Source organism: Cadophora gregata (genome assembly GCF_030347475.1).
Source record: "Cadophora gregata isolate MNR1 chromosome Unknown scaffold_3, whole genome shotgun sequence".
Taxonomy (NCBI): Eukaryota; Fungi; Ascomycota; class Leotiomycetes; order Helotiales; family Ploettnerulaceae; genus Cadophora; species Cadophora gregata.
In genome coordinates this window covers 2,340,901-2,366,435 of record NW_026695926.1, presented here as the reverse complement: position 1 = coordinate 2,366,435, position 25,535 = coordinate 2,340,901, and the positions used below count along the sequence as shown (strand labels likewise).

Below are 25,535 nucleotides of genomic sequence, written 5' to 3'. Positions count from 1 at the left end.
CGTGTTCAGGTGTGAAGGCAGCAGCACTTGTGTCACTTGAGCAAGCCACAAGCGTGATGCAAGGCTGAGCGCAAGGCTTTCTGAGCTTGTTAGCATTGCAATTGAACTGGATAACAAATTAAGCTCCATGGGACCGTAGGAGAAGGAAACCAGTTGTTATCATTCTGTGGTACACTAACGCACTTACATTCGCTAGAAGCTCTCCTGCACAGGGCGACTTGCACATTATAGATATCAGCTCTTTAACCCAATCAAGTGGTCAAGATTTTCGTCTAACTTCTTTCTAGAGTCACTAGAGACAAAGAGCATCTGAAGAAACAGCTGCCAAGATCTGAGCCCGCAATTATGTCCATCAAGAAACAGTATGTGGAGGGTCGGCCTCACTGCACCCATCTATTGAATTCTTGCCGCAAGAGAAATGCCATACCACAAGGTCGCAATAAAGCCGGAGAGGTTCAGCAGTGATGAGATTCCATGCATGCTACCAAATGCCTTGTTCAATTTCTGCATCTCTTCACTGTGTGGGGCTGGGTCGTAGTATTTCTTTCCATCTCGGGTTTCTATTATTCACCCTTTAGTCATGTCCCCAACCTGGCTACTAGGTAGGAGTCAAATAGGGTCTGTACCTTGTTGCTTCCTCTCTCTCATGATCTTCGTTGTAGCAGGACCAACCAATGCCATGTTCACCAGGCTCGTCACAAAGATAGTTGCAATCGGGATCAAAACGCTCCATCTGTTGACATCTGCGAAAACGCCATAGAGACCAGATGATGTCCCCAAACCCAATTTCGAAGCAGGGTATGTGAGGGCTACAACCACGGGAAGTGTAGTCTGGATGCCGAAGTATACGGGGAATAGCTTCTGCTGGAGTTGGGAAAACTGGGGTCGCGCGAGAGCTTTGTAGCTTACGATTCCGCCCACAAATGTCTTTGGGAGTATGTTAGCTATTGAAAATTATAAATCACAGCAAGATATTTGCCTACCTGGAAGAACTGGGTTCCAAGCAATGTGCCATATCTTGTACAGTCATCATCAACTCCGAAGTACAGATGGAGCTCAAGAACTCGGGACTTACGAGATGATATGGTACGGAGCCGCAGTCTTGAAGATTGATACGTCTGACATGATAGGTAGATTATTGTCTTATGCGAGTCTTCTGTCGCTGAATGTCTACGTTGCAGGGCAATGGTGTGTTAATATTGAAATGGTCTGATGAGACTGATGACGCCTACGACAAACTGCCGAGGCTGTTGCAGGCATGGGGCTTGCAAGCCATGCTGGAGAAAGCTCCCTCCATCTGTGCTGTAGCATTTTGATATTAAGTAAACATCGAGGACAGGCCTGTGCTGCAATATAGTAATGGATCTGAGACTGAAAAGCCTCAGAAGCTTCTCAATGTCGCATCGTAGGACCAGCACTTAAGTCTGACAGAAGCTAAATGCCGTACTGTCTCTTTCTCGCCAAGCCTTGAACACCTGACCTCGCGACAGCGTCTGCCTGAAGCTCAACCTCTTTACGCGTCTCAACGGCTGCTCTACAAATGCAATCCACCCAATTATCGTAATCGCCAGCATCAAATATGGCGAGCAAGGAAGCAATCATCTACATCGTGGATCTTGGGTCCACCACTGGTGACTGTCATAGTAAGTAACGGTATCCTGACCCTTCTAGTGCTACCATCGTTCTCTCTTGAGCACTCCCAATTCTAGATGTCAACAATGCGCACAGCCGAGCAGTTCTAGCACTGACTTTCTCAAGATGGCAGGACTATCAGTGACCTCGACTATGGAATGGATTATGTATGGGACAAGATTGCAACGATTATGTCTGCAAACAGGGTTGGGCTCAGCGTCGGCGTCATTGGCTTCAGAACAGACGAAACCGACAATCCTCTCGAAGGCGACGGGGAGTACGAGAACATATGCGTGCTGAAGCCCTTAGGCACCATGGACATTCCAAGCCTCGAAATCCTTCGGTCACAGATACACAGTAGTTCTACCGACACGGGAGACGCTGTGTCCGCAGTGATTCTTGCCATTGATCTCATCGAAAAATTTACTACCCTCAAGAGTGGAAAGCCTGCGAAGTCTGCTCGTAAGATAGTTCTGGTTACAGACGGGCAGGGAGGAATTGATGATGACAACATTGAGGTGCGTTAGCTCTTTTCTCCCTTGCCAAATTTCGATCTCTTTCACATGGGCCTCCTCTCACCCAAGGAGAAATGTAATCAAAATGAACTTTGGCCGCTCTATCTCCTACACATGATTAAGTCTTTACAGTCAATTGCCGAGAAACTCAATGAGGTTGGGATCGAACTTGTCGTACTGGGTATCGACTTTGATGACCTCGAATATGGATTTAAAGAAGAAGATAAAGCTTCTCTGAAAAAGCACAATGAGGCTATCTTGGCGAAACTGGTCGAGCATTGCAAAAATGGCATGTTTGCAACAATGGCCGAAGCTCTGGCTTCTCTGGCCAACCCGACGGTCAAGTCTACAAGGCCCTTCAAGGTGTATGATGGACGCCTCGGTAAGCATACTCTGCCATCTCCAAGTCCTAGATCTCCTCTTTAAGGTCCCGATCCACCCTCGGTCACACTCAATCTCCTCTATATTTCTTTACAATCTATTATCTCCTTTTCAAGCCCTTATCTAATGTCATTCTCAGGCCTTGGTGACTTCGAAAAGTATCCTGAAAGTGCGTTGTACATTGATGTGCAACGATACTTTAGAACAAAACAGGCGAAAGCTCCCTCGGCCAGTAGCTATGTTCCCAAGGCTGCCGCGAACGGGGAAGCAAGTGTGCAGTCATCTCACACCCTTGAGGATACCGAGATGACAGATGCCCCTGAGCTCTCCGCGGTCAAGACTACCCGAACATACCACGTCAACAGTGCCGCAGGTGTTGATGGAACCATAAATGTCGATCGAGGAGAACTGGCTAAAGGATACTATTACGGCAGTAGTGCCGTACCATTTGGGGAAGACGAAGCAGACATCACCAAATTCGACAGCCAAGCAGGGTTTTCTATTATCGGTTTCGTGCCAAAAGACAAGGTAGGTTTGGTTTGCCGTCTCCTTTCAATCCACCTGACACAATTCAGTATGAGAGGTACCTCAACATGGGTGAAAGCTGCATTACCATTGCTCAGACAGTCAACGACAAGGCACGAATGGCTATGTCCTCGCTTGTGCATGCCCTACACGAGCTGGATTCATATGCCGTGGCTCGAATTGTTGTAAAGGAGGGCAAATCCCCTCAACTCCTTCTTCTGGCTCCATCCATTGAGTCCGAACTAGAATGCCTCGTTGATGTTCCACTGCCATTTGCTGAGGATATCCGAGTATATCGCTTTCCTCCGCTGGATAAGGTAATAGGCTCGTCGGGCACCGTTATCACCAAGCACAGGTATCTCCCTTCGGATGACTTGGTCACAGCTATGAGCGATTATGTGGACAGTGAGTACTTCTCTACTGGACAGAGCAGTCGTCCTGTTTGGCTTTGTCAGAGTCGAGGGTATCGATTTAGTCAATCTTGCTGATATCCTTTATAGGCATGGACCTCAGCACTCTTGGAAAGGATGACGATGGAAATCCCACTGAGTTCATGACCATTGAAGAAACATTCTCTCCGACCGTCCATCGTGTGAATCAAGCAATTCGGCAGCGAGCAATCCATCCAGACGGGGAGGTTGGTGAGCCAGCCCCTGTATTAACCAAATGGTAAGCCTTCCTCTACATCAGTCCATCAAGAGGATTTTTGGACTGATTGGGCTACTTCAGGTCGAAGCCACCAGCTGAACTTATCGCGAATGCTGAGCCTCAACTAGAAGCTCTTTTGAAGATTTCTGGAGTGACAAAAGGTACATATGATACGCCCTGCCATCCTCACCAACCTGCTAATGTTTCGCGTGTAGTACCAGAGAAGGCTAAGGGAAAACGAGGACGAGAGGTTATTACGCCAATGTCCGGTCTGGACGTCAATGCGCTTCTCAATACCCGCAGAAAGAAGAACGATATTTCGCATGAAAATGCAATCCCGGAGTTCAAGCAGCTGATGCAAGTGACCGAAAAGGATGAAGATATCTTCAAGGCCGTAGGTCAAATGGGAAATGCAGTGCGGCAGTCCTTCAAAAACACCAAAGGCGATGTCAACCATGCTATCATATTCTCACAAATCAAGGCCGTGAGAGACGAGATGATCGACATAGACATGCCAGAGATTTACAATGACTTCATCGGGGATCTGAAGACCCGCATATTCCAGAAGAAGGAATTCGGAGATCAAAGGAACTTTTGGGCGGATTTCAAGTTTCAAAATCTTGGTCTAATTCGAGGGTCCCGAAGTGCTGGAGTAACTGAGGAGGAGGCAGCCGAGTTCTTGAAATTTGGATGAACCATATCACTCTTCTCAGCAAGCATGTGTAGATTATGTACAGATAGCTAGTGAGAGTGTTGGTGTTTGGGGTCTGATACCAAGGAAAAGTCGATTATTGTCTTGTGCGCCATAATGAATTGAGTCTGGAACCTTATAATTACGCTTTGCAGTTTCGATGATTGATGCTAGCCACAAATCCTTGGTATTCGGGTCCACTGTTGTTTGTAGAACAATCGTAGTCGTCTGCGAGGGTTTGAAATGCTACCTTGGAGCAATACGCGCCCAGAAAGATGCAAATTTGGAAAATTACAATTCTAGACTCAATGATCTGTTAAATGTAGGCGGTATCCGTAGAAAGCTGTTCGTGGAGATGGTTCTCCCATTTATTCCCTCCGCTAGCGTAATGCTCCTGAAAATTTCCTGAACCGGGAAGGTTGAACCACCGAAATTTCCATCGTGGAAATTGCTAACATGGAAAAGCGATATTCACAAGGACACAGCGTGAATATACTCAAGTGCTCCGAGCATGCACCTAAAAAATACGCTCAATGATCGCGACCTAAGCTTTATTAAAGTTCTAGCCTAAAAATAGGGCTAACCTTTCACTGTTTTAGGCATCTTCTTCTTTTCCTATGCCCTTCCGCCCTTCTGCCCTTCGTTTCTCTGGGGCGTGAGATTCATTCGCTACCTTAAGCACATATCCTGATCTTACTACCAGCGTCAGGGGATATTTGCTTGACCTACAGCATTCTACTCTTTTTGGATTTGGCACCATATCCTAATAACATCACCGTGCCGGGGCATCCTCGGTTCTTTGCAGGTCTAGCAAACATGGTCGTACCTGCCCCAAACATGGACAAATCCCAGAAGTTACACGCTTTGACGAATGTCACCAACCAATCTGGTGATATCTACAGCCTGCAGTCAACGATGTTCTCATCATCCCAGCAGCCCCCACGCGTGCAGCCTCAGCAGAACGACCATAATCCTACTGACTCGGGCTCGGATTCAGACGAGTATTTAACCAGTGGTCGTGCCATCACGAAGAATAAGGATGTCGTTTATACACTTCTAGGTATGAATTTTCACTACCTCATATTTCCGTATCTACAAATTATAGAGGTGCTGACAATCTACCCAATAGGCGACGGAGTAAACAAACCAAGCCATAAGGTCGCAACATATCAACTCAAGCAGGGGCAATTAACAAATGAAGGTGAAAGCTTCATCCCTTGGGCAGCTGTAAAAAAGTATCCATTCACTTATGTTGGCAACAACAATCGTCAGCGGGTGGCTGAAGGATTCTTTGATCGAGGGAAAGTCTCCAACGAACCTTGGGACTTGTAAGTGGCCTGCTCACCTTTCTTTGCCTTCCTTTCCGAATTCAAAAAATATACTGCAAGCTCTGAATTCGAGGAACCTAGTCTTTCTTTGTTATAGCTCCCGATTTAGGATCTTCCCATGTCCTAAGAAAAATCTTGTTCCAATTCCACCTCCTCCATATGTAACAGGAAAGTCTTCGAGTTTTTGGTTTCGTCAAGAAATACCTGTCTTTCTTTGTCTCTCCCATTTGATACATATCGTCCCTGATCAAGTTCATTCATTTATTCACACACTTATTGATACCCATACAGCTTCTACATTTACCGCGGCGCTTCCGACCTGAACCTTCGACCCATTTTATTAGTGCCAACCCGACAAGTTGAGTCATTCTTAGAAAGAATAAACCAGGAACTTGGTACAGCTCTCGCTCTTCCTACAGGAGGAGCAAACGGCTCCTTCCAGGTCACCTTTACCAACGACGGTAATCCTCAGCCGCGTTATCTAGGTTACTCTAGCAGTAGCGAGATGGCCGAGACTCTCAGAAACAATGTCCCTCCCCACTACTTCAAACTGGATGGTGAGCCTGGTGCTGTGGGTACACCTTCCGACAGGTCGCTGGCTGCTTTCCGTGCGAAGATTGCTCTGATGACTCAGGCCCAAAAGGGAAAGAAGCAAGCAAGTAGAGAGAAGCAGAAAAAGGACAGAATTGAGAAACAGCAGTCGTGGCACCACTCGATCAAGAGAGTTCAAAGATATCTTGGACTTAGAGAATCTACCTCAAGTAAGCATCATCGACTCAGAAACCAATTACACGTTTTAAGATCCTTATTATGTCGAGAACATTCTCCACTTTCCTTGCGTCCTTGCACTCCCACTCGTCGATTCTCTTGTTCTTGGACAGCTGAAACTGACATTGTTACGTGTAGCACGTATTGCTACCATCAAGGCCGAGCTAGGCGAAACTGATCATGGCTGGGCCCGATATGAAGATTCTGTCAAAGAGGCTCTGGCTAAAATGCCCCCATCAGCTATTTTCAAGACTGATGAGCCTGCCCCATATATTCAAGAGAGTTCTGTGGTCTTCGTGTGCATCGACGTTGAGGCTTACGAGCGGAGCTCCCGAATTATCACTGAGATTGGTATTTCAACTCTGGATACCAACGATCTCAAATCATTGGCCCCTGGTAAAGAAGGGACTGAATGGATGAAGAAGATTCGTGCTCGTCATTTCAGAATCAATGAATATAAACATTACAACAACACCGAATTCGTGGCTGGATGTGCCGATAGATTCGAGTTTGGGTAAGCCTTTATGTCTCAAGTCGTTGTTGGGTTCGGATGAATTGAGAATTAACTTGAAACAGTGACAGCGAATTCATCAATCTCAAGGATGCCCCTCATATCATATCCACCTGCTTCAAGCCACCATTCTCTGGTCCCAGCGATGTTTCGTCTACGGAGAATGAGCAACCAAAGCGTAACATTGTTCTAATTGGCCATGATGTCGGTGCAGATATTCAATACCTACAGTCCATTGGCTACGATGTTCTCAATCTTTCCAATCTGCTGGAGCAGGCAGACACCGCAATCATGTGGAGGTACCTGAAGCGGGAGACGAATCCACGAAACTTGGGTAGCATTCTCGCCGAATTGGGAATTATTGGCTGGAACCTGCATAATGCAGGTAATGACGCGGCATATACCCTTCAAGCCATGATCGGAATTGCCATCAAGCACATCGAGGAGAAGCAGAAGAAGAGAGACGTCAAAGATCTGGAGAAGAAAATTCGAATCTCCGAGTAAGTAATACCCGTCTCTTCTTGAGAACATGCCCTGATGTGATGCTAGATCTGTCAAGGAAGCTGTTGAGATTGCGGTCGAGAGAGAAGAGGGCTGGAGTTCTGGAGGCGAAAATAGTGACGGAGGTGCCCCAGTTCCTATCGTCCAGCAACCCTCGCCCCAAGTCAAGAAGCTCCTCAAATCTCAGACTCGGCAACGGAGTAACCCTACTACATCTACTGCTAGAGAATCCCGTGGCCCTTGGAAACCAGAGGCTCCTTCTCAATCCAGCACAGCGTGGGGTACAAGCAACAATCAATGGGGTACAAGCCATTCCAGTAATACGACTGGATGGGGTGCCAATCACAGCCAGTGGAGCACAGCGTCGTCCCAGCTCAATGCTTCTACAGAAGCCTTCTCTTCTATGCTGAGCAGGTCAGTGGCCTTCCATCTCAATGTTCTCAAGAAGCTTGTGACACAATAGCACTCCAAGATATTTTCTTGGCTTGTGCCATTCCCAGCAATTCAATATGTCACAAGTACCTTACGGGAAATTTTAGATAATTGGATAAATCAACTAACATTCGATCCGCAGCCAAAGCGACACGGGTAAATCCGTTGCATGGCGATCAGCATCCGCATCTGGGCCAGTCGGACGTCCAGGTCCTGTTGTGGATAGCTCAAAGGCCACAAAGCTGGAGAGTCTCATGAAGAAGACTAGCATTTCCAGGGGATCAGGTGGATCAGCAGCCAACACTGATCGACCCTACGACACCTCTAGCTGGTCCAATCCGAAACCGCGCGCATCTCAAGCTACACCGGAGTGGACAGTCATTGATGATAGAACACGGAAATAACGTCTTGGAGCAGTTTGAACACTTTCAAAATCTTGCTCTCCGATATGGAAGACAGTATGGACTATTTGCCAGGCGTAATGTTCGGAAACATTTTCGACTTTTACGAATTGGTCTGTAGAGGAAGACAGAGGGTAGTACGGGAAGACCCTCGTGCCGCATGATTTCAAAACGAAGCTTTAGTCCGCAAACTGGCTTTTGCCTGATTCGATAGACAAGCATTGGTTTCATAGATGAGCCTAGACTTGAAACAAACTGACCAGAATTGATTCTTTCAGAGAAGAGATCTGCCCTTCATGGCATTCATTAACCCTCCAAATCCAAATGTCGCTGAACGCCAACGCTGATGCTTCAAACCTCCAGTATCGTACATTATTACATTGATATACATATTCTCCGCTCGATTCGACCGCTCAACCATTCTTCTCCAAAAATTCCTTCGCTTCGTTGACTTTTGTGGCTAGGTATGGACTTCCGCCTCGATCGGGATGATTCAACATCATGAGCGTTCGGTGATTCTTCCGTATCCGCTCCTTGGTAAGTTGACGCTCGCTGTAGATGACTGTCAGGTCCCATGCTCTCCTTTGCAGATTCCGAGGTAAAAGTTCAAAGTGACGGACCTTAGCTGTAGGATGAGAGATGCCTCTCTCTTGTTCATCTTAGGCTCGAATCCACCCTTGTAAAACGCTTTCCCCAGCGCGCCAACGGCCTCTCCTCGCGATCGCCGTAATGCCACAAGCCCTGCTCTGCCCTTCAGACTGTCAGCGTTACTATCTTGATCTTCGAAGGGTATTCCGTACCAAAAACGCAGCCACCGCCACACCAGCGCCCATTGCCAGTATAGAAGCCATGATTCCCTATCAATAGATATACCCAGACTCGCAGAATTACTCTTCGTTTCGTAGATATATTCGGTCTTGAATAATGCTTTTGATGGTCCGAAGTCTTTCTTCGACTTTTGTCCAGTTGTCGTCGGCTCGTTCTTTGGTCAGAAGCCGACAACAATTTTGAGGTGCTCGGACCAATGAATTAACGTGATGCAGCTTAGCGCAATCTTTTATCGGCTTAAGCGACCATGAAATTTCGAAGTTAAAGAAAGTTATCTTTTGTAGAAGAATCACATTGTTACGGCCCTTTCGAGCATAACCCGTCGCCACAATGAGGATCGAGACTTGTTATTTCTGCTCGCAGCCGTGTTACCCATCGGTACGTATTCCAACTTCCTGGGATTGGTCGACTTGAGGCTTGGATAGTTTGCGACAGAGTTTGGACATCTTGATGGACTTTGCCTAGCATGTCTTGGAGCTTGAAGAGAAGCCCACAAACCATTTGGTGGTGCCGTGCTAATAGTGTCTACAGAAGGGCATAACTTTTGTCCGCAACGATGCGAGACTCTTCAGATTCTGCCGGTCAAAATGCCACAAGAACGTACGAACCTCTTCACTCTCCCTCCGAAAGTATCTACTAACATCCAATCTCACAGTTTAAAATGAAGCGTAACCCCCGCAAGCTGAAGTGGACCAAAGCCTTCCGCAAGTCCGCAGGCAAAGAAATGGTCGTCGACAGCACTCTCACCTTCGCGGCACGCCGCAACGTCCCTGTCCGATACAACCGCGACTTGGTGGCCAAGACGCTTAATGCCATGGAGAGAGTTTCTGAGATCCGCCAGCGCCGCGAGAGAGTCTTCTACAAGAAGCGCATGGCTGGCAATAAGGAGCGTGAGAAGGAGGCGAACCGCAAATTGGTGGCCGAGAATGAGCACCTGCTGCCGAAGATGCGTGCTAGTGAGAGGGCGAAGGCGGCGGAGATGGGCGAGGAGATCGAGGAGGCGCCGTTGGAGAGAGAGAAGAGCAAGGTGTTTGGAAAGATGAAGGAGAGGAGGAAGGTTCTGGTGCAGGATGTGGAGGAGGATGGAATGGATATGGACTGAGAGGCAGTCCTGTGTGTATTTTCTGGCTGAGTGTGGGGTCTGGCGTTCTTGGGCTTTACAAAAAGGCGTTGGCCGGACTGCATGGTTGCGTATACATGGATGTTTCACAGATTTGATAGCCTATGAGAAGAGCTATAGTTGACTTGGCCAATGCTCTGCAGAGGTAGCTGGGAGACGAAAGATGGCGGCAAAGCGAGTTAGATTTGGCTTTCTAAGCACATCTCTCTTGTCGGGATATTGATACCTTCAAACTCACGAAGCCCCAGTCAAGACAACGAAGGAACTGGTACAATCTTCTAACGGAAATATAACTTGATAATCCGCCCATATTTGCAGAGGTCCTGGTCCGACTCCCATTTGGTCCACATATATACAAGCAATGGCATCAATCGCAACTACAAGCTCACCCATTCCTTCTACTTGGCATTCTGCATTGCGGCAGTGTCCTATTTTAAAATAGTAAGCCCAAACCCTTGGGAAGATTCAAAAGGCTTCTACAAACACTGAAGCGAGAAGAGGTACAAACTTACCAAATACACCTGGTAGAAACTCATCTTCCACTGCCCATCAACCTTCGCCATCTTTGCTCGAGCCGCCCACTCAACCTATTGCAATCTCAGTCACATTCTAAATTTACCTTTATACCCCTTCCTCCAAAATTCCAAAACTCTCCAATGCTCTTAATCCTTCAAAAGCAAGGCAGGTGGGAGAAGTAGAAGCGGAAGGTTCGAAACTCACCTCGGCCTTTCTCCCATCTTTCAAAACATACTTGACCGTCCCGTAGAGCATGAGCTCATCTGCTCCAGGTCCAAATGAGAAGATCTTGACTGGTGTGTGGAGACGCGAAGCGACTGTTGCCCACATGCCTTTGCGGATGGCTAGGATTTCTATTTTATAGAAGATTATATATCAGTTTGAACACCTTTTAAGAACACCGTACGCCAGTTTGAAATTCGGAAAGTATACGGAAAGAAACGGTATTGAAATGACTGGACTTTGAGTTACAACAAGACGATCGCTCAGGCGCGGGATATTCACAATGACCGAAACAGTATTCTTTCCTCAAGCACAATATCAAGGATAAAAGAGAACAACAAAATGTAAATAGTCTTACCATCTCTCCCCTTCGCCCTCTTACTAGCCATCACAAAATCCGCGTCGGCAGTTAACGAATCCGCATACTTGTCATGTGCATCCGGCGTATCACTCGTCCTGTAGAACTCCTCGAAGAATGCCCGGATACCGTCGTCCAGTTCGATTCCCTGAGGCACGGCAAATTTATAGGAGTGTGACATTTTCTCGAAATTGTTTTAGTGTCCGGAATGGTACTGGATTTCGAAAAGGATATTTTTACAAAGGTAATACCTATATTTGTAAAATTCGTTCAGGTGGTGTGGCGACTTTGTAGGGATAGAGGGGTTCCCTGAGGCGGGGTTGACGTTGGGCCCTTATCCGATGTCCTTACCTTCGTTACCGAAATACCCCCTATGCAATCACAAACTGCACTGATTCAGGTATTCATATTGTTTGGTGAACTTGCAGCACAACCTCCTTGTAAAGGAAACTATCATACAACGCTAAAGACAACATTGGGGTATCGATTCATGCAATGCTTTTGCGCCAATTTCCTTCACCCACACGGAATGCTACCTTAGGCAAATGTCCATACTTGAAATCCGCAGACTTCATCAGAGTTCTGTTGAGTTACCAGTCTTGAAAAATTTGTCGGTCTTTGTCTTCTTCTCCCACCAGATCTCGGAAATTCCGTCTTGAAGATACTTCTTGAAGTACTCAATTCGATGCTCCGCGATAAACTCGTCATGTTGTGTGTCCGTCTGCCAATCCGCCACAGGCTTTTCTTGGATGGCTGATTTGAAACGATCAAGATAGCCAACCTTAAAGTCGTCGATGTCGTACTTGGGGTCATGCCTAAGAGCACTCAAAATATCTGAGGCCTGCCTAAGACTCCGAGTGGGCTTATTACTGGAACGTTCTTGCTTGTGATTCTTCTTCCTCTCCGTAAATTTCATCGACTCGGGTGAATCCACGGAGACCGGGTTTCTCTTAGGCCCCTGAATGGCTTTCGGTTTCGTATCTTGAGTACAGTTGACCAAAGTGCACATCATGGCCGAGCTGTCTTCAACACTTGCTTTGATGAAGCAGGAAGAATGGTCGCTTTCGAGTCATCCTATTAGCATCATGTTTGGGGGCCATTGAAAGTACCACTACTAGTTGTTGGAGACATTGCAGTCGAGAATACGCATGACGCTCAACATGATTGCGGAAGGTAGAAAATGTATGGTCTTACTTACAATGCTTTCTGGGATGTAACACTGCAACTCCACTCCTCAACTTTCACATGGAGCTTTGCCTCAAAGACCTATAAATCCATGTTAGTTTGAACTTTACTCCTTGATAGAGCCATGCACGTGTGTCCGTAAAGTGAGTGTAGACTTGAAGACTTGGAGATTGGAATTCGTACCGGATCCCCTCTAGCAATGGGCGTCAATCCCAACACATATATCCATCTGTTGACTCCGGACAATTCTTTGGGTGTTTCAACCAGGCGATTAGGCCATAACACGCACGGAGGCTTCTCGGTGGCCTCTGGTTTCTTCAAAGTTTCTGAAATATCTAACTTTGGATATAAGCAAGAGTCCGACGTACCCGACCGAAGACTGCAACTGTCTTCTTGCGGCGAAGGGGTAAAGTCCTAACAAATTGTGGGAAGACATACTCTTGCGAAGCTGATGGAGCTCTCTTTCGACCATGGCCAAGAACACTCCCCGCTGGATGGAGCTAGACCCATTGTGCTCAACATCGACTTTTACAAAATCTAGATGTCAGAGCAGTCAGCAGTTGCTACTTTGAGGCTATTCTAGCAAGCCAATGAAGTATGTACCCAGGGACTTATTGGACTACCAGTAACAAGAACTACTAAAAGCTCTCCACGAACACTTACAAGGAAAATTCATTTTCATGTCCATGTTCAGAGCTCTGACTCTCATCAACACCGATTGTGATAAAGGCATCAGAGTAGGTGCCATGCGTTCTGCATCAAAGTCGCGACCAACAGGACATTGTGCAAGACATGCTTGGGATGAGTGTAGATCTGGTATGTCGCGGTAACACTCGGCGATCACGCTTTGCAAGGTGATGGAAACGCTTTTCTCCAGCAGTGATGCAACAGCACGATTCAGGAGAATCAGAATGTACTGAGCATGAAAGAAGACTTTGGCATGAGGAAGGAGCGGAAGGTTGTAGAGTATACCGCGCTCAATGGCATGCGCTCTCAGAATGTAAAAGGCCCTCCTTGTTGATTCTATACCTAAGGCGCGACTTGGACTAGAGGCCAGGTGTCGTAATACAAGGCTTGGACCTATCTCTCCATACACAGTGTCAGTCCTAGCACGTTCTTTGAGTGATTCCGGGGCTGTCTTGACGATATCTGTGTATCTGTTTATGATCAGTGGATTGCTAGACAGCGATCGAAAGTGATATAACCTTCTGGCGACTTCTTCATTTTGCAAATACATCAACTGAAACATATAGCGACCGAAGCGGAATTCGAAGTTGTTGTCTTGAGCGAGGTATATCTCAATCTGTGCGGATTGATTCTCGTTGTTGACCTCATTTACCCTCTGCCAAAAGATGTCTGCAAATGTACCTGGAGATATTGTCCCAATACCGTAGCAGGGCATACATTCGTCCGTCCCAATGAGAAAATTACGGGAGTCCAATCTGACCACAGGTAGTGCTGCTGCTCGAGCTGCAGCAGGAGTGCCAAGTTGCTCGCTGATGCCACTTTCTGGTTCCTTTTGAGTGGGCTCGACACCTTGCTCCAACAGAGTTTTTAGTGTATCGAATTGCTTCACGAGGCCGTCCAGCCATTGGTCGGAAGGTGTATTGTAGTTCTGTGCTAGAAAAGTCTGCAGTTCAGCAGCTTCTACAGCTGTGAGATCCATCGCCATTGTTCAAAAATTTAGTCTGCTGAGGGGAAGATGAAGAACTGTGGGCTAGGCTGGAGCGTTGAGGATATGCGTAATTGCTTGAACAAGAAAGAATGGATTGAAGGCGTGATGTGTGAGATTGTTAAAAGTGCTTGGATGAGACAGCACTTAGATCTGGAATGAGAAACTTAAGGTAGGTACCCAGGTATTGAGTCACTCGCCGTTATTTTGGGGGAAGGAGCGTATCTCGTGCTCATCGTTGAGGGAGCTCCGCCTCCTCAGATGAGTCAATACGTGTGGATTTTTGACAAAAGCAGCAAACCAGTGCAATGTTCTCAGTCATTCTCAGAATTGCGACCGCTTCGACTTCATTCTCATTGATGAATCAACTCCTCACTTGAAGGTCAATTGGAAAACAAACATCAGAGCAGACGAGGTGGTTCAAGGATACTTACTTATCCCCTTAGCTGCCAGACGCACACTCCCTACAGCGCACGTGCCGCTAAGCCGAAAATGGTATAGCGAAGGCCCGCTGAGGCTTCAGTGAGTTCTCAGGTTGTTGTGCCCTGAAGTGAACACTATATCTCGCTTGTTAGAGGCTCGCTACAATGAGCCTTACAGGGCCTTCAGGCTTGTGCGGAGCAGAACTTTTAGAGTATGAAGCTTAGCGTCAGCCCTATCAGCTCACCAAACTCCAGACCTACAGTGGCGCAGCAGACCCTTTCATCACACAACCATAATGCAGTTGACCTTCAGACTGCGCTACGAAACTTTTTAACGCATTTGAAGATCTGCATGAAAACCAGTTTCTTGATTTTCCTTATGCTGTTCTGATTGTGCGTCTTTCCAGCATATGGAAAGTGCACTTTGTTTCCAGTCTTCTCTCAGACACAAGCCCATATGTCTTGTGTGTGTGAGAGAGAGAGAGTGAAGCCACTTGGGTAGCTTTTTCGATCTGATCATATGCTTCAAAATCAAGAATAGTTACTATTGAAACTGTATGGTTAAGGTTGTGATTTCACAACAACTTGGAGAAGCCTCCTTCCGCGTTTCCCATCCGTTATCTTACTCGTCCTGTACCTTTTCCGGTTACCTTGGAAATATAACCACCTTCCAAAGCATTCCCTACCATCGGCTTCAGGATTTACCCAAAATAATTGCCAGTTATTGGCAAAGAAGTATATCAGCATCACTAAATCGAACTGGATGTCTTTGGGTTTGACTGATCACTACAGAACATTCTCAAGTCATTATTGACACAGGTGGAGATTCCTTGGGGCTTTGCTAACGCCAATGGAAAAGATGAACCAAATTGATCTTCTCGTGTTTCTGTGGCCGAGGATGAAATTAGATACAGTATTATGTATATGGTATTAGGGATATTGTGTTTTACGTTCAGATACATGGGTTCTTGCGAGCTTTTGCGATTAGATATTGGCATTTGCTTAGGACTGCCAACGGTCTCTACATCCGGGCTTAACGATGAAGGCTCTGTGATATTGCTGCTTTTTTGTGGCCTATGATATCGGCATCCGGGACTGAGAAGCTGCTTCAAGCTTTTGCTCCCTCTTCCGTCGCCTTAATCTTCTCGAAAAGTCTCAAAAATACACCGGAATCCTGTGCACCCCCCACCTCATATTTCCCCTGTACCGTAAAATTCGGTACGCCCGAGATTTGATTCAATCTTGCCTGCTCAACCTCCTCATCAACGGCCTTTCCACCCTGGTCAGTTTTCAGCCAATCCTTTGCTTCCTTCTCATCTAATCCCGCCTTCACAGCAGCACTAAGCAGAACATCATGACTTGTGATGTCGCCCTCGTTTTCAAAGTAAGCCGCGAATAGCTGCTCAACGACTTTCGTTTGCATCTCTGGCGACTTGGTCTTGCCGAGCTGAATTAAGCGATGGCTATCCCTCGTGTTCCCCGTCTTGCCGCCAAACTTGAAATTGATGCCTGCTTCCTTGCCTGTCTGCGCCAGCCGCTCGAAGACCATGGCCGTGCGGTCCTCGCCGAACTTTGTTCTGTAATAAGCGGCCTTGTCAATACCTATTCCTCGATCAGACACTCCTGTGAAAAGTCCCAGGGTGAGAACTTATTACCTGTTTTTGGTGCGCCAGGGTTGAGGTAAAAAGGCTTCCAGGTTGTTGAAAAGGTGTCTCCAGTATCCGGGTGGAGTTGCTTGTATGCTGAAATGGCAGCATCCAGCTTCTTCTTGCCTACATAACACCAAGGACAGACGCTGTCACTGACAATCTCAACGTTGAAGTGTGTCATCCTGCGTAATGTTGGCCTGAACATTCACAAGGAGCAGCGTTGGTCGAGAAAAGTGTTCGGATTTTAAGAGCTGGAAATCTGATTCGCGCACTTGAGAAGGACAAGAATGTTTTGTCAGGTAATTAAAAAGGCTCAGAAGAGAAGAGAATTGATGATTACTTATCCTAGAAATGGTCTCGTGGTGTTTTCGAAATTGGTTAGGGAGATTAGAAATCAACAAATTCAATGATCCCCGCCTCCGGAGCCGAATGACGCCAAATCCCGCCGCCTCGGCTGATTGTGGGAGCTGGTGGAGCCGCGAGCTTGCGACCACACCTGTCGGAACGATTTTGCAGCATTTTGGAAAGAACACGAAGAGTGCAAAGAATCAGGGCTAGCATTAATGTCGCCGTGTGAGAGATTGACATCTTGATTTGCATTGAAGAAGACAGGACTGGCCGTAGATAGCAGGTCAATTCCCCAGTTAATGTGTAAGTCTCGGGTTAGAGTCAATATAAGACGCGCTTGCACATATGGAGACGATTGAGAGTCAAAGTATGGCCATACAAATACCTGCTGTTCCTCACCTGAACCCACAGGCCCACGATAACGGGATCACTTGGAATCCGTGCCTCACACTTACTCAACATGACAAAGGACAGGGCCCTTACTCGTGTGTATGACTGAGCCTCCAGTGATTTGAAGGCATGGATTCTCTCGGCTTGACACCTCTGAGACCTTGTAACCGCCAACCAAAGTCGACCAAACGCCATCGCTAAAGACAAATGCCAGTGTGTCCCTAAAGAGCGCCCCGGAATGCATGCAAAATATATCGACCCGTCGGAAATCCCTCAGGTCCTCGTCAGCCTTGATTATATCATCTTTACCGTTTCAGGTGTGAGAAATCCTTGAGAAGGTGCGACATGTGTGTGTTCGTAGTCTTTCCGCCCTTTCTGGGTGCTCTCTTCTTCTTCTCCTTTGCCTTTGGGGCAGCCTTGATACGCTTGCTGGGGTCTTCGCTGGCGGGTTTCTGGCCTGCTTCCTGGAGTTTCCGGACAAGCTCGTCAACGCTGGGTAACTCAATCTGGTGCCACATAGTTTGGAATTCGTTATCTATGCTTTTAACGAGAGTTGGATCGTTGCTCCAAACCATTCGAGCATGATTGTCCTTCTTTGTTCTAGTGACCAGAACCTTTTTCTCCTTCTCCAGCTCGTCGATAGCATCCTCGCAATCCGGCCAACCGTCCTTCAAATCCTTGACAGAGACTCCTTGCGCATCCACCTTCTTTTGTAGATATGTAATGAGATCCTTCTTGGAGCGGACGTTGATGATAGGGCGGTGCATATACGAGCCAGAATCCCATGTCTGAGACTTCAGACTCTGATCTGGGAACCACTGAACTCGGTCGTGCTTCTTGAGGATCTTGGCGATCATCTGTTTTGTATTCTCATCGGTATGGACTTGGCTCAAGTACTGCAAGATCTCGTGAAAAGACTTTGCCTCATCCTTCTTCTTCAGGAACTCAATTACGTATGTGACCTGGGTGAAGGCTTCATTTCCATAGCCTGTGGCAGCGGGTTGAGAGTAGACGATGTTTTTCTTAGGCTCCGATTCTCTCTTTCTCTTGGCATCCTTGTTCTCGCTCTTCGAGGTATTTGAAGCATTCGACGGAGCTGGAGATGGCGCAGACTCGGGTCCTGGCGGTGCGAGGTTGCGCTTGGTCGAGATTTTTGGTGCTGCAGACATAGCATCGCTCTTGAATAGAGCCTGCTGTTTCTCCAGATAGGAAGACATGGCTGCTTCTTGTGCGAAGCCTATGCTGTGGGGAAGTTGGTTCCAGATGGTGAAAGGCAAGGTATCAGCTTGCTGAAGACTGAGGAAACGAGTCTTCAGCTCAAGGCCGCATTCACAGTAGCCGCCGTATGTCAGGGAATGCTCAAAGGACTGTGCACGAGCAAGTTCTCGGTTGAAATAATAATTGAAACAAAGGAAAATGGAGACAGGCTCCGAAGATGAGTTGATGAAGTAAATGAGGTGCCCACCGGTGCAAGGCCAGGGCGGCCAGGCTAGGCAAGGCTCCAAAAGCTTGACTTGGCACGCTAGTAGCGCGCTAGTGTACTCTACCTAGGTCTGTGAGCGAAGCTTCAAAGAACAGCCATTTTCCAGCAACAAATCCTCGACCTTTGTTCCTCCGCCAAAAGGCACGATTTGCGACACAGGGTTGATAGCCCGCGAGATATGCGTGTTCCATTCGAATCTTGGATTTTCTAATATCATCTTGTCCGTGGCGCAGTAGAACACAGCGCATGCACAACAACGCGGTTCCTGTCATTTCATCAACAACGTCAATACCTTGGTACCCATGACACATCCCCGAAACTGATGAGGATCTTCTCATAGCCATGGCTATGGCAGCACTGGATATCGACTACTTGTCGGCCTACCTGAGTGTTCCCCAACAGGCCCTCAGTTCTACCCTCGATTCGCCGACGGCGGAGCTCGTTCGATCGGTCCTCGAAGCTGTCACTGTAAAGGCGCGCGAGCACGATGAGTTGGCAGCAGATAAGTTGCGGGTGGATATCGAATTAGAGAACTCAGTGCGAACATCAGAGACGCGTATTGAAGCACTGCGTGCCAATGTGGAAAAGGCGCAGAAGACTGTTGAAGAGGTCCGCACCAAACTAAAGGAAGAAGGTAATTATCAGATAAACAGCACATCAATGCACTTACATGCTAATCCGCAATTGTTTAGAAAACACCAGATCATCTCTTGAGAGCGAATTACAATCCCTGAAGTCTTCCTCTACGACCTCGACGTCTGAAGTGGAAACTCTACACGCACGAATCACGTCACTAGAAGCAAATAATCGGGATACACTATCTGTTTTGGAGTCAAAGACAGCAGCAAACGATGAACTCGCCAACGACCTACAGAAGCAACATCAGAAGGGCTTAGAACTTAGTCAACAGATATCCACTCTGCAACAAACTGTCCAAAATGCCAATTCCGCGGCCTCAAGTGCTAAGTTCCGAGAACAATCCTTGAAGCAGGAAATTGAGCTGGCTAAACGTAACAACGAGTGGTTCGAGAACGAGTTGAAAACCAAGAGCGCAGAGGCGTTGAAGTATCGGAAAGAGAAGGGTGCCCGAATTGCAGAACTTCAACGTCTGAACGAGGAAGCAAATTTGAACCTCGAGGCGTTAAAGAAAACGGAGCAAGCCTTGAGAACTCGGGTTGACGAAATCCAAAAGAAGGCTGAGGAGTCTCTTGGGAAAGTACAACAGCTCCATGAAGCAGCAGCTAAATCCGAGGAAGGCTTCCGCCAGGAATTGGAGAGTGCCCGCAGACTAGCAGAACTCCAGTCCCAGCAAACGGAAACCCACAAAAACCGATTGAAAGAGGTTGAAGCGAGTCTTGAGAAAGTCAAGGATGATGCGGCTGCACAAGTCTCAAGACTTGACCAGTCCTTGGAGGAAGAAAGACAGGAACGAGACCGAGCAGAGCACCGCGTTGCTGAACTGGAGATCGAAATCGACCGCCTCGAAGGCTTGCTGTCCGCACCACGCGCCGGATCTGTCCCAGCAACCCCTCGACAAGGTTTGAACGGCTCCATGCTTGGTAGATCTGGTTCGCCTGCCCAATTTGGAACTCCTGGATCGGTACGTAAATCCGTCGTTACTTCAACACAACTCATCGAGGAAAACCACAAGCTCCAAATGGAATACAAAGCCGAAAAACGACGTGGTGACCGCCTGGCTGCAGAGATGGAGGAGATGGTGCAGGGCTTGGAAGCGAAGCAACCGGAAATTGAGGAGATCCAGGCCGAGAACGGGCGTCTTCATCAAGAGGTGATCGCAATGTCCAAATTCGTGGACCAGACTGGGAAAGAGAGAGATCGTGCGAAGAAGGATGCAAGAAAGGCCGAAACCGAAGCTGCCACTGCCCACGCCGAAGCAAGCATTCTTCATCAGCAGCTCCGAGACCTGAGCGCACAACTCAAGATGTTGCTGTGTGATATAGAAGCCCAGAAGCGGGGTTTGGATGCACTGAGCCCTGCAGATCGAGCAGAGCTTGAGCGCTTAGCTAGGGGCGAGGTGGAAGAAGGAGCCTTCGACGGTCTTACAGATACCGACCGGTTTATCAGCCAAAGACTTACTGTATTCCGGAGTGTCAGCGAGCTTCAAGAAAAAAACCAGGAGCTTTTGAAGATCACACGCCAATTGGGTGCCCAAATGGAGAGCGAAGAAGCACTCGCAGCAAAACATCAAGCTGCTCAAGATCACGAAGAAGTCCAAAATCTGAAATCGAAGATTGAAAATTACAAGGACGAGCTCCAGTCTATGATTACTCGTTCCGAAAGTTACATCAAGGAGAGAGACATGTTCCGGCGCATGCTCCAACACCGAGGACAGCTACCCCCTACATCGGATCTTGCATCTATCTTTGGCCAATCAGTAGATGGTAACCGCAATAGCCTGATGCAATCGACCGAGCAGACTCCAGGTAATCAAGACAACGTTAGTCTTCTGCGAGAATTACAGTCTCATTTCGATCAATACAGAGAAGAGCAAACTACTGATCGCCGCACCATGAAAGAGCAATTGGAGAGACTCTCTCAAGAGAAAGGAGCTTTACAGGCCGAAATTGCCAAGATAAACAGCCAGCTCACTTTTGCGAATGAACGCTACGACCTACTCAATTCAAATTACACCATGCTCAATAACGAGAATAGCGAATTGCAAAAGCGGTCACAACTTTTGTCTGAAGCATCTGCAAAGCAAGACTTGCGTACTCAATCTGTCGCCGAGGATCTTGTCGAAGCCAAGGGCTTGGTAGATAGTATGAGGAACGAGAATGCAAATCTCAAAGCTGAAAAGAAACTTTGGAAAGATATCCAGGATCGTCTTAGTCAGGATAATGAAGGATTGATGAACGAGCGGTCCAGGCTGAATACTCTGATCGCCAACCAGCAAACACTTCAGAATGAGCGTGAGCTTGCCGACTCCGAGACTCGGCGCCGATTGACATCTCAAGTTGAGAGTCTTGAAACTGAATTGACTGCCACGAAGCGAAAACTCAATGATGAGATCGAGGAGAGCCGAAAAGCCCAACTACGGAAAGAGTACGACGCCCAGCAAACCCAAAAGCGTGTTGATGATCTTGCCTCGAGTCTCGGCCAGGTTCGAGAAGAGTTGGTTGCTGCCAAGACTACTCGTGATCATTTACAATCACGGGTTGACGAACTCACGATCGAGTTGAAGAGCGCCGAGGAGCGTGTAGTACTTCTGCAACCAAAACCAACGCCACGCAACAATGCTGAAGCATCTAGTGACTCGACTGGAAACGACGCTGATGGCGAACTTAATAGAGAGCAGGAACTCGCCATCGAGGTGTCAGAACTGAAGAGAGACCTTGAACTTGCAAAATCCGAGCTTGAGAATACGAAAAGCCAAATGGAGCAATACAAATCGATCAGCCAGTCGTCAGAGGAGGAGTTGGCCAGTTTCAATGCTACTCAAGACCAGTACCGCGATGAAATGGACAGCATTATCGAGCAGAAGGACGCTAAGATCCGGGAACTGGAGCAGAGAGTTGACGATATTTCATCGGAGCTCACAAATACCAACAACGAGCTGACAGCACTCCGAAACGGCCAATCTGAAGTAGCTAGACAGGCCGAAGAGGAAAAGGCTGCTTTACAAGCAGAGATTACTCGACTTAAGGACGAGGACGAGAAGCACGCTACCGCAGCTCAGTTTCACCAACAAGATCTTCGTGCTCAAGCTGCGATTGCAACAAAAGCCCAACAAGACTATGAGAATGAGCTCGTCAAGCACGCAGAGGCTGCAAAGTTACTCCAGGTCCTCCGAGGCGAGTACAATCAGCTCAAGACAGATTCTGCTACTTTCAAGGCTGAGGCAGAATCTGCTAAGGTGACTCTGACTCAAAGCCAAAGCTCTTGGGAAGAGCGGCGTGATCAGTCTGAGAAAGAGTTGAAAGAGTTGAGAACCCGACGTGATGATCTCAATGCACAAAACAAGCTTCTGCACCAACAGCTGGAGAATCTGAGTGCTCAAATCACAGGTCTTCAACAAAGTCGCTCTGTTCTACCCGAAACAAGTCCAGCAAACGCCGAATCTCCCTTTACGGATTCAGCTATTGATCGTAATGCGGATGGTCTACGGGAACTCAACAATTACTTGAGGCGAGAGAAAGAAATCGTGGAAGTTCAATATGAATTGAAAATCCAAGAAGCCAAGCGCCTGCAACAACAGCTTGACTATGCTCAGTCGCAGCTTGATGAGAGCCGACTGAAGTTGGATCAAGAGCGCCGTCAACATGCCGATGGTGGTCGTAGCTCTATCGCCCACAAGGATCTCATGGAGAAGTTGAACGAGTTGAACTTGTTCCGTGAAAGTAGCATCACTCTAAGAAACGAAGCCCGCCAAGCGCAGACCCAGCTAGCCGAAAAAAGTAAGCGAGTCGAGGATCTGCTCGAACAAATCCAACCGTTGGAGAGTAAGATTCGCGAGCTCGAGCAGGGTAAGGAAGCATCTGAAGGCGAGATGCGCCTCTTACAAGAGGATCGTGATCGATGGCAGAAACGTACTCAGGACATCATCTCCAAATACGACCGCATCGACCCCGCGGAGATGGAACAGCTCAAGGAGACTATTGAATCGTTGCGAGCCGAACGCGACTCGTTGGTTGAAGAACAGCAGCCTCTACAGGACAAGATCCAAACACTTGAGGGCGAAAAGGCCGCTTGGCAGCAATCTCGTACGAAGTTGATTGAACAAGCCAAGGAGAGAAACCGAATCAACTTGAAGGAGAATAAGGATCGAACAGCGGAGAGAGACGCAGCTATTCAAGAGAAGGACACTCTGAAGCAACAGCTTGTAGAGCTTCAGCAGCAGCTTGAGACTGCAGTCCAGGAGAAGGAGGCTGCTGAACAACAACTTACGTCTCTTAATCAAGAGCTTGAGATTGTCAAATCTGAACGGGATCGTGCTTTGGAAAACGTCTCAGCAGCTTCGCAGCCAGCGATTACGCAGGCAGTCATACCACAAGCGGAACCAGCTCATGACCAGCAGCTTGCAGACCTCCGCAAGGAACTCGAACAATTAAAGCAAGAGAAACAAGCACTGGAAACCCAACTGAAGACCTTGCGAGAGCAGCTCGAAAAGTCGAATAATGAACGGGATACTGCCATTGCTGAAGCCGCAGAAGCGAGATCAAAGGAGAATGCCTCAACATCTGATGGTGCGATGCGGAATGGAGCAGAGGAGGGCCAGATCGACGAAACTCCAGGAACCGGGCTCTCTGACCAAGAGAAAAAGATACTGGAAGAGCGCATTTCTGCAGCAGAAGCCAAGATGAAAGAGGCAGAGGAGAAGGCTGCCAAAATGGAAGAAGATATGGACAACACAGTACGTGTTCGTTCAGATAGGATGAAGTCCGCTTTGAACAAGAAATTGGTTGAGTCAAGAGAAGCCCAAAAGGCTGAGCTTGAGGCCGAGTACAACCTGAAGTTAGAGCAAGAGAAGCAGATATGGCTAGCGGAGAATAAGGTCGCACCTACCAGCACTCCAATGAAGGCTGCCGCAGAGCCGCCGACATCAGTCAATGATGCACCACTACCTGCCACTCCCGCAACTCCAAATCAAAAGCCTGAGGGACTGGATCAAATATTGTTGAATCTCCCGGAGGCTGAAGTTCGTGAGTTCATCGCGAAGAACCCAACCGCTCAGTCGATTATCAAGCACAACATCAAGAATTTGGTCAGCAAGGAGGCCCAGAAATCCAAGGATGAGCAGGTCAAAGAAACCCAGAAGCTGGTCGACGAGCACGCAAAAGCATTAGCTGAGGCTTCTAAAAAGGCCGAAGCTGCGAAGACAAATGCTGTCTTCATGGAAAGCAGAAAATCGGCGCTGAAGATTAACATGTCAGAAAACAAGGCCCGAACCGCTACAGGGAAGCTAGAGGTTGTTGAACAAGCAGTCCATGAGACCCCTCAGAAGCCTGTTGTAGAGGTATGGGAAGACGTAAAGGCATGGAAGCTTCCACTAGCCCCTACTGCGCCTGGTGCCTCGGCTCCCATTGCTCCACCTGGTAAATATTCCTTAAAACATCATTGCATTTCATCCCAAATTAACAATTTAGCAGAAATCCCAGCCCAGGCAAATGGAATTTCCGGTGCCGCTGCTCCACCATCAGATGTCAAATCCGAAGCACCCGCCAATCAGTCAATTGCTCAACCCTTGCTACCGACCCAGCCACCCCAACAACGCCGGGCATCCCAAGCATTGAATGCTGCTTTGAGCCAGAATGGTACAGCAATTTTGCCTCCCAGTAACATTCCAAACGCAAGTACTTCCAAGATCATTTCTGGCATCATCTAACCATTTACTAGGCTCCGGTAAACAATAACCAGCGGGTCTCTTCAATTCCGACTATGCGAGGCAATGCGTCGGTTCGAGGACGTGGGAATGGAAATGGGATTTATCAAGCACGTGGAGGTGGAGGAGGTGGTGGACAGCCTGGCAGAGGCAGAGGTGGATCTGCCCAGAGAGGTGGGCTGAATGCATCGGCTGCTCCTTATAGCCCAACAGGTCCAGCAGGCGTTAAGAGAGCTCGGGAGGAGGGATCTATGGGCGGACAGCAAGGACACGCTGGAAAGCGACCTCGGGGCGGGGGACAAAACTAGGGCATGGTCAATTTTTCTTTTCTTGTATGATATCTCTGCTTGCTGCATAGCCACACGGCGGCTTCCATTTGTCTAGGTGAGAAGGGGCGTTTGTAGGAGTCTGGAAAACACATGTAGAACAGCACAGATCGGTATGTGAATGGAGATGAGTGGCAACAATGCCTAGCATGAATGGATTTTCTTAATAAGGCCCGCTCTGACTCCTACCGATCGTGAAGGTTGTCTGAAGAGAGGTGTGGGTGGTCTGCTTGGTCTCAAAGGAAGCAGATTGGAAGCTAAGAAGCAATGGCTTCGATGGACATGATGGCCTTCCCTCAATTTGCTTGCTCGCTCTATTATCAGCACATTGGAGATCTGTGTG

General features: G+C 47.8%; 10 protein-coding genes across 10 annotated transcripts; 4 read left to right on the top strand and 6 right to left on the bottom strand.

Annotated features, from left to right (window-relative positions):
- Positions 1–1,398, bottom strand: ONS95_009306 (uncharacterized protein). The gene is made up of 4 exons (XM_058502887.1): positions 1,076–1,398; positions 984–1,017; positions 627–927; positions 1–560 (listed from the first exon to the last, which is right to left on the bottom strand). Exons 1-4 carry the CDS (start codon positions 1,123–1,125, stop codon positions 394–396), a joined length of 552 nt encoding a protein of 183 aa, XP_058361818.1. The 5' UTR covers positions 1,126–1,398; the 3' UTR covers positions 1–393.
- KU80 (ATP-dependent DNA helicase II subunit 2) lies at positions 1,399–4,580 on the top strand. The gene is made up of 8 exons (XM_058502886.1): positions 1,399–1,643; positions 1,759–2,150; positions 2,280–2,529; positions 2,668–3,056; positions 3,104–3,458; positions 3,554–3,722; positions 3,783–3,862; positions 3,917–4,580. The coding sequence occupies exons 1-8, from the start codon at positions 1,580–1,582 to the stop codon at positions 4,393–4,395; spliced, it is 2,178 nt and encodes a 725-aa protein (XP_058361817.1). The 5' UTR covers positions 1,399–1,579; the 3' UTR covers positions 4,396–4,580.
- A 258-nt stretch (positions 4,581–4,838) lies between these two features.
- On the top strand, positions 4,839–9,289 carry ONS95_009304 (uncharacterized protein). The gene is made up of 7 exons (XM_058502885.1): positions 4,839–5,452; positions 5,522–5,720; positions 6,012–6,481; positions 6,627–7,002; positions 7,065–7,499; positions 7,549–7,914; positions 8,075–9,289. The coding sequence occupies exons 1-7, from the start codon at positions 5,209–5,211 to the stop codon at positions 8,334–8,336; spliced, it is 2,352 nt and encodes a 783-aa protein (XP_058361816.1). The 5' UTR covers positions 4,839–5,208; the 3' UTR covers positions 8,337–9,289.
- On the bottom strand, positions 8,563–9,289 carry PAM18 (mitochondrial import inner membrane translocase subunit TIM14). Its single transcript, XM_058502884.1, has 3 exons — positions 9,134–9,289; positions 8,954–9,084; positions 8,563–8,885 (listed from the first exon to the last, which is right to left on the bottom strand). Exons 1-3 carry the CDS (start codon positions 9,182–9,184, stop codon positions 8,747–8,749), a joined length of 321 nt encoding a protein of 106 aa, XP_058361815.1. The 5' UTR covers positions 9,185–9,289; the 3' UTR covers positions 8,563–8,746.
- A 147-nt stretch (positions 9,290–9,436) lies between these two features.
- On the top strand, positions 9,437–10,263 carry RLP24 (ATPase-activating ribosome biosynthesis protein; the record flags this gene model as incomplete). The annotated part of the gene is made up of 3 exons (XM_058502883.1): positions 9,437–9,539; positions 9,693–9,761; positions 9,817–10,263. The coding sequence occupies exons 1-3, from the start codon at positions 9,492–9,494 to the stop codon at positions 10,261–10,263; spliced, it is 564 nt and encodes a 187-aa protein (XP_058361814.1). The 5' UTR covers positions 9,437–9,491.
- Positions 10,264–10,679: 416 nt separating this feature from the next.
- Positions 10,680–11,558, bottom strand: ONS95_009301 (uncharacterized protein; the record flags this gene model as incomplete). The annotated part of the gene is made up of 4 exons (XM_058502882.1): positions 10,680–10,709; positions 10,794–10,868; positions 11,002–11,150; positions 11,378–11,558. 4 exons carry the CDS (start codon positions 11,556–11,558, stop codon positions 10,680–10,682), a joined length of 435 nt encoding a protein of 144 aa, XP_058361813.1.
- Positions 11,559–11,765: 207 nt separating this feature from the next.
- On the bottom strand, positions 11,766–14,641 carry ONS95_009300 (uncharacterized protein). The gene is made up of 4 exons (XM_058502881.1): positions 13,226–14,641; positions 13,001–13,099; positions 12,746–12,897; positions 11,766–12,643 (listed from the first exon to the last, which is right to left on the bottom strand). Exons 1-4 carry the CDS (start codon positions 14,232–14,234, stop codon positions 12,572–12,574), a joined length of 1,332 nt encoding a protein of 443 aa, XP_058361812.1. The 5' UTR covers positions 14,235–14,641; the 3' UTR covers positions 11,766–12,571.
- A 1,123-nt stretch (positions 14,642–15,764) lies between these two features.
- Positions 15,765–16,486, bottom strand: ONS95_009299 (uncharacterized protein; the record flags this gene model as incomplete). The annotated part of the gene is made up of 2 exons (XM_058502880.1): positions 15,765–16,258; positions 16,312–16,486. 2 exons carry the CDS (start codon positions 16,484–16,486, stop codon positions 15,765–15,767), a joined length of 669 nt encoding a protein of 222 aa, XP_058361811.1.
- Positions 16,487–16,600: 114 nt separating this feature from the next.
- ONS95_009298 (uncharacterized protein) lies at positions 16,601–18,504 on the bottom strand. The gene has a single exon (XM_058502879.1). It carries the CDS (start codon positions 18,258–18,260, stop codon positions 17,349–17,351), a length of 912 nt encoding a protein of 303 aa, XP_058361810.1. The 5' UTR covers positions 18,261–18,504; the 3' UTR covers positions 16,601–17,348.
- Positions 18,505–18,868: 364 nt separating this feature from the next.
- On the top strand, positions 18,869–25,174 carry ONS95_009297 (uncharacterized protein; the record flags this gene model as incomplete). The annotated part of the gene is made up of 4 exons (XM_058502878.1): positions 18,869–19,160; positions 19,219–24,579; positions 24,634–24,833; positions 24,881–25,174. 4 exons carry the CDS (start codon positions 18,869–18,871, stop codon positions 25,172–25,174), a joined length of 6,147 nt encoding a protein of 2,048 aa, XP_058361809.1.
- Positions 25,175–25,535: the final 361 nt, after the last annotated feature.

Coding starts and splice junctions, on each gene's coding strand:
- ONS95_009300 (XM_058502881.1), bottom strand. CDS start 14,234: ATGGCGATGGATCTCACAGCTGTAGAAGCTGCTGAACTGCAGACTTTT. Junction 12,898..13,000: donor GCTCCATCAGCTTCGCAAGA/GTATGTCTTCCC, acceptor ATCCAAAGTTAG/ATATTTCAGAAACTTTGAAG. Junction 12,644..12,745: donor CCATTGCTAGAGGGGATCCG/GTACGAATTCCA, acceptor ATGGATTTATAG/GTCTTTGAGGCAAAGCTCCA.
- ONS95_009306 (XM_058502887.1), bottom strand. CDS start 1,125: ATGTCAGACGTATCAATCTTCAAGACTGCGGCTCCGTACCATATCATC. Junction 928..983: donor TTGGAACCCAGTTCTTCCAG/GTAGGCAAATAT, acceptor ATACTCCCAAAG/ACATTTGTGGGCGGAATCGT. Junction 561..626: donor GAGAGAGAGGAAGCAACAAG/GTACAGACCCTA, acceptor GGTGAATAATAG/AAACCCGAGATGGAAAGAAA.
- PAM18 (XM_058502884.1), bottom strand. CDS start 9,184: ATGGCTTCTATACTGGCAATGGGCGCTGGTGTGGCGGTGGCTGCGTTT. Junction 9,085..9,133: donor TGGCGGTGGCTGCGTTTTTG/GTACGGAATACC, acceptor GACAGTCTGAAG/GGCAGAGCAGGGCTTGTGGC. Junction 8,886..8,953: donor TCTCTCATCCTACAGCTAAG/GTCCGTCACTTT, acceptor AGTCATCTACAG/CGAGCGTCAACTTACCAAGG.
- ONS95_009304 (XM_058502885.1), top strand. CDS start 5,209: ATGGTCGTACCTGCCCCAAACATGGACAAATCCCAGAAGTTACACGCT. Junction 5,721..6,011: donor TCCAACGAACCTTGGGACTT/GTAAGTGGCCTG, acceptor ATACCCATACAG/CTTCTACATTTACCGCGGCG. Junction 7,500..7,548: donor AAGAAAATTCGAATCTCCGA/GTAAGTAATACC, acceptor ATGTGATGCTAG/ATCTGTCAAGGAAGCTGTTG.
- ONS95_009298 (XM_058502879.1), bottom strand. CDS start 18,260: ATGTCTTCCTATCTGGAGAAACAGCAGGCTCTATTCAAGAGCGATGCT.
- KU80 (XM_058502886.1), top strand. CDS start 1,580: ATGGCGAGCAAGGAAGCAATCATCTACATCGTGGATCTTGGGTCCACC. Junction 1,644..1,758: donor CACCACTGGTGACTGTCATA/GTAAGTAACGGT, acceptor GACTTTCTCAAG/ATGGCAGGACTATCAGTGAC. Junction 3,057..3,103: donor GTTTCGTGCCAAAAGACAAG/GTAGGTTTGGTT, acceptor GACACAATTCAG/TATGAGAGGTACCTCAACAT.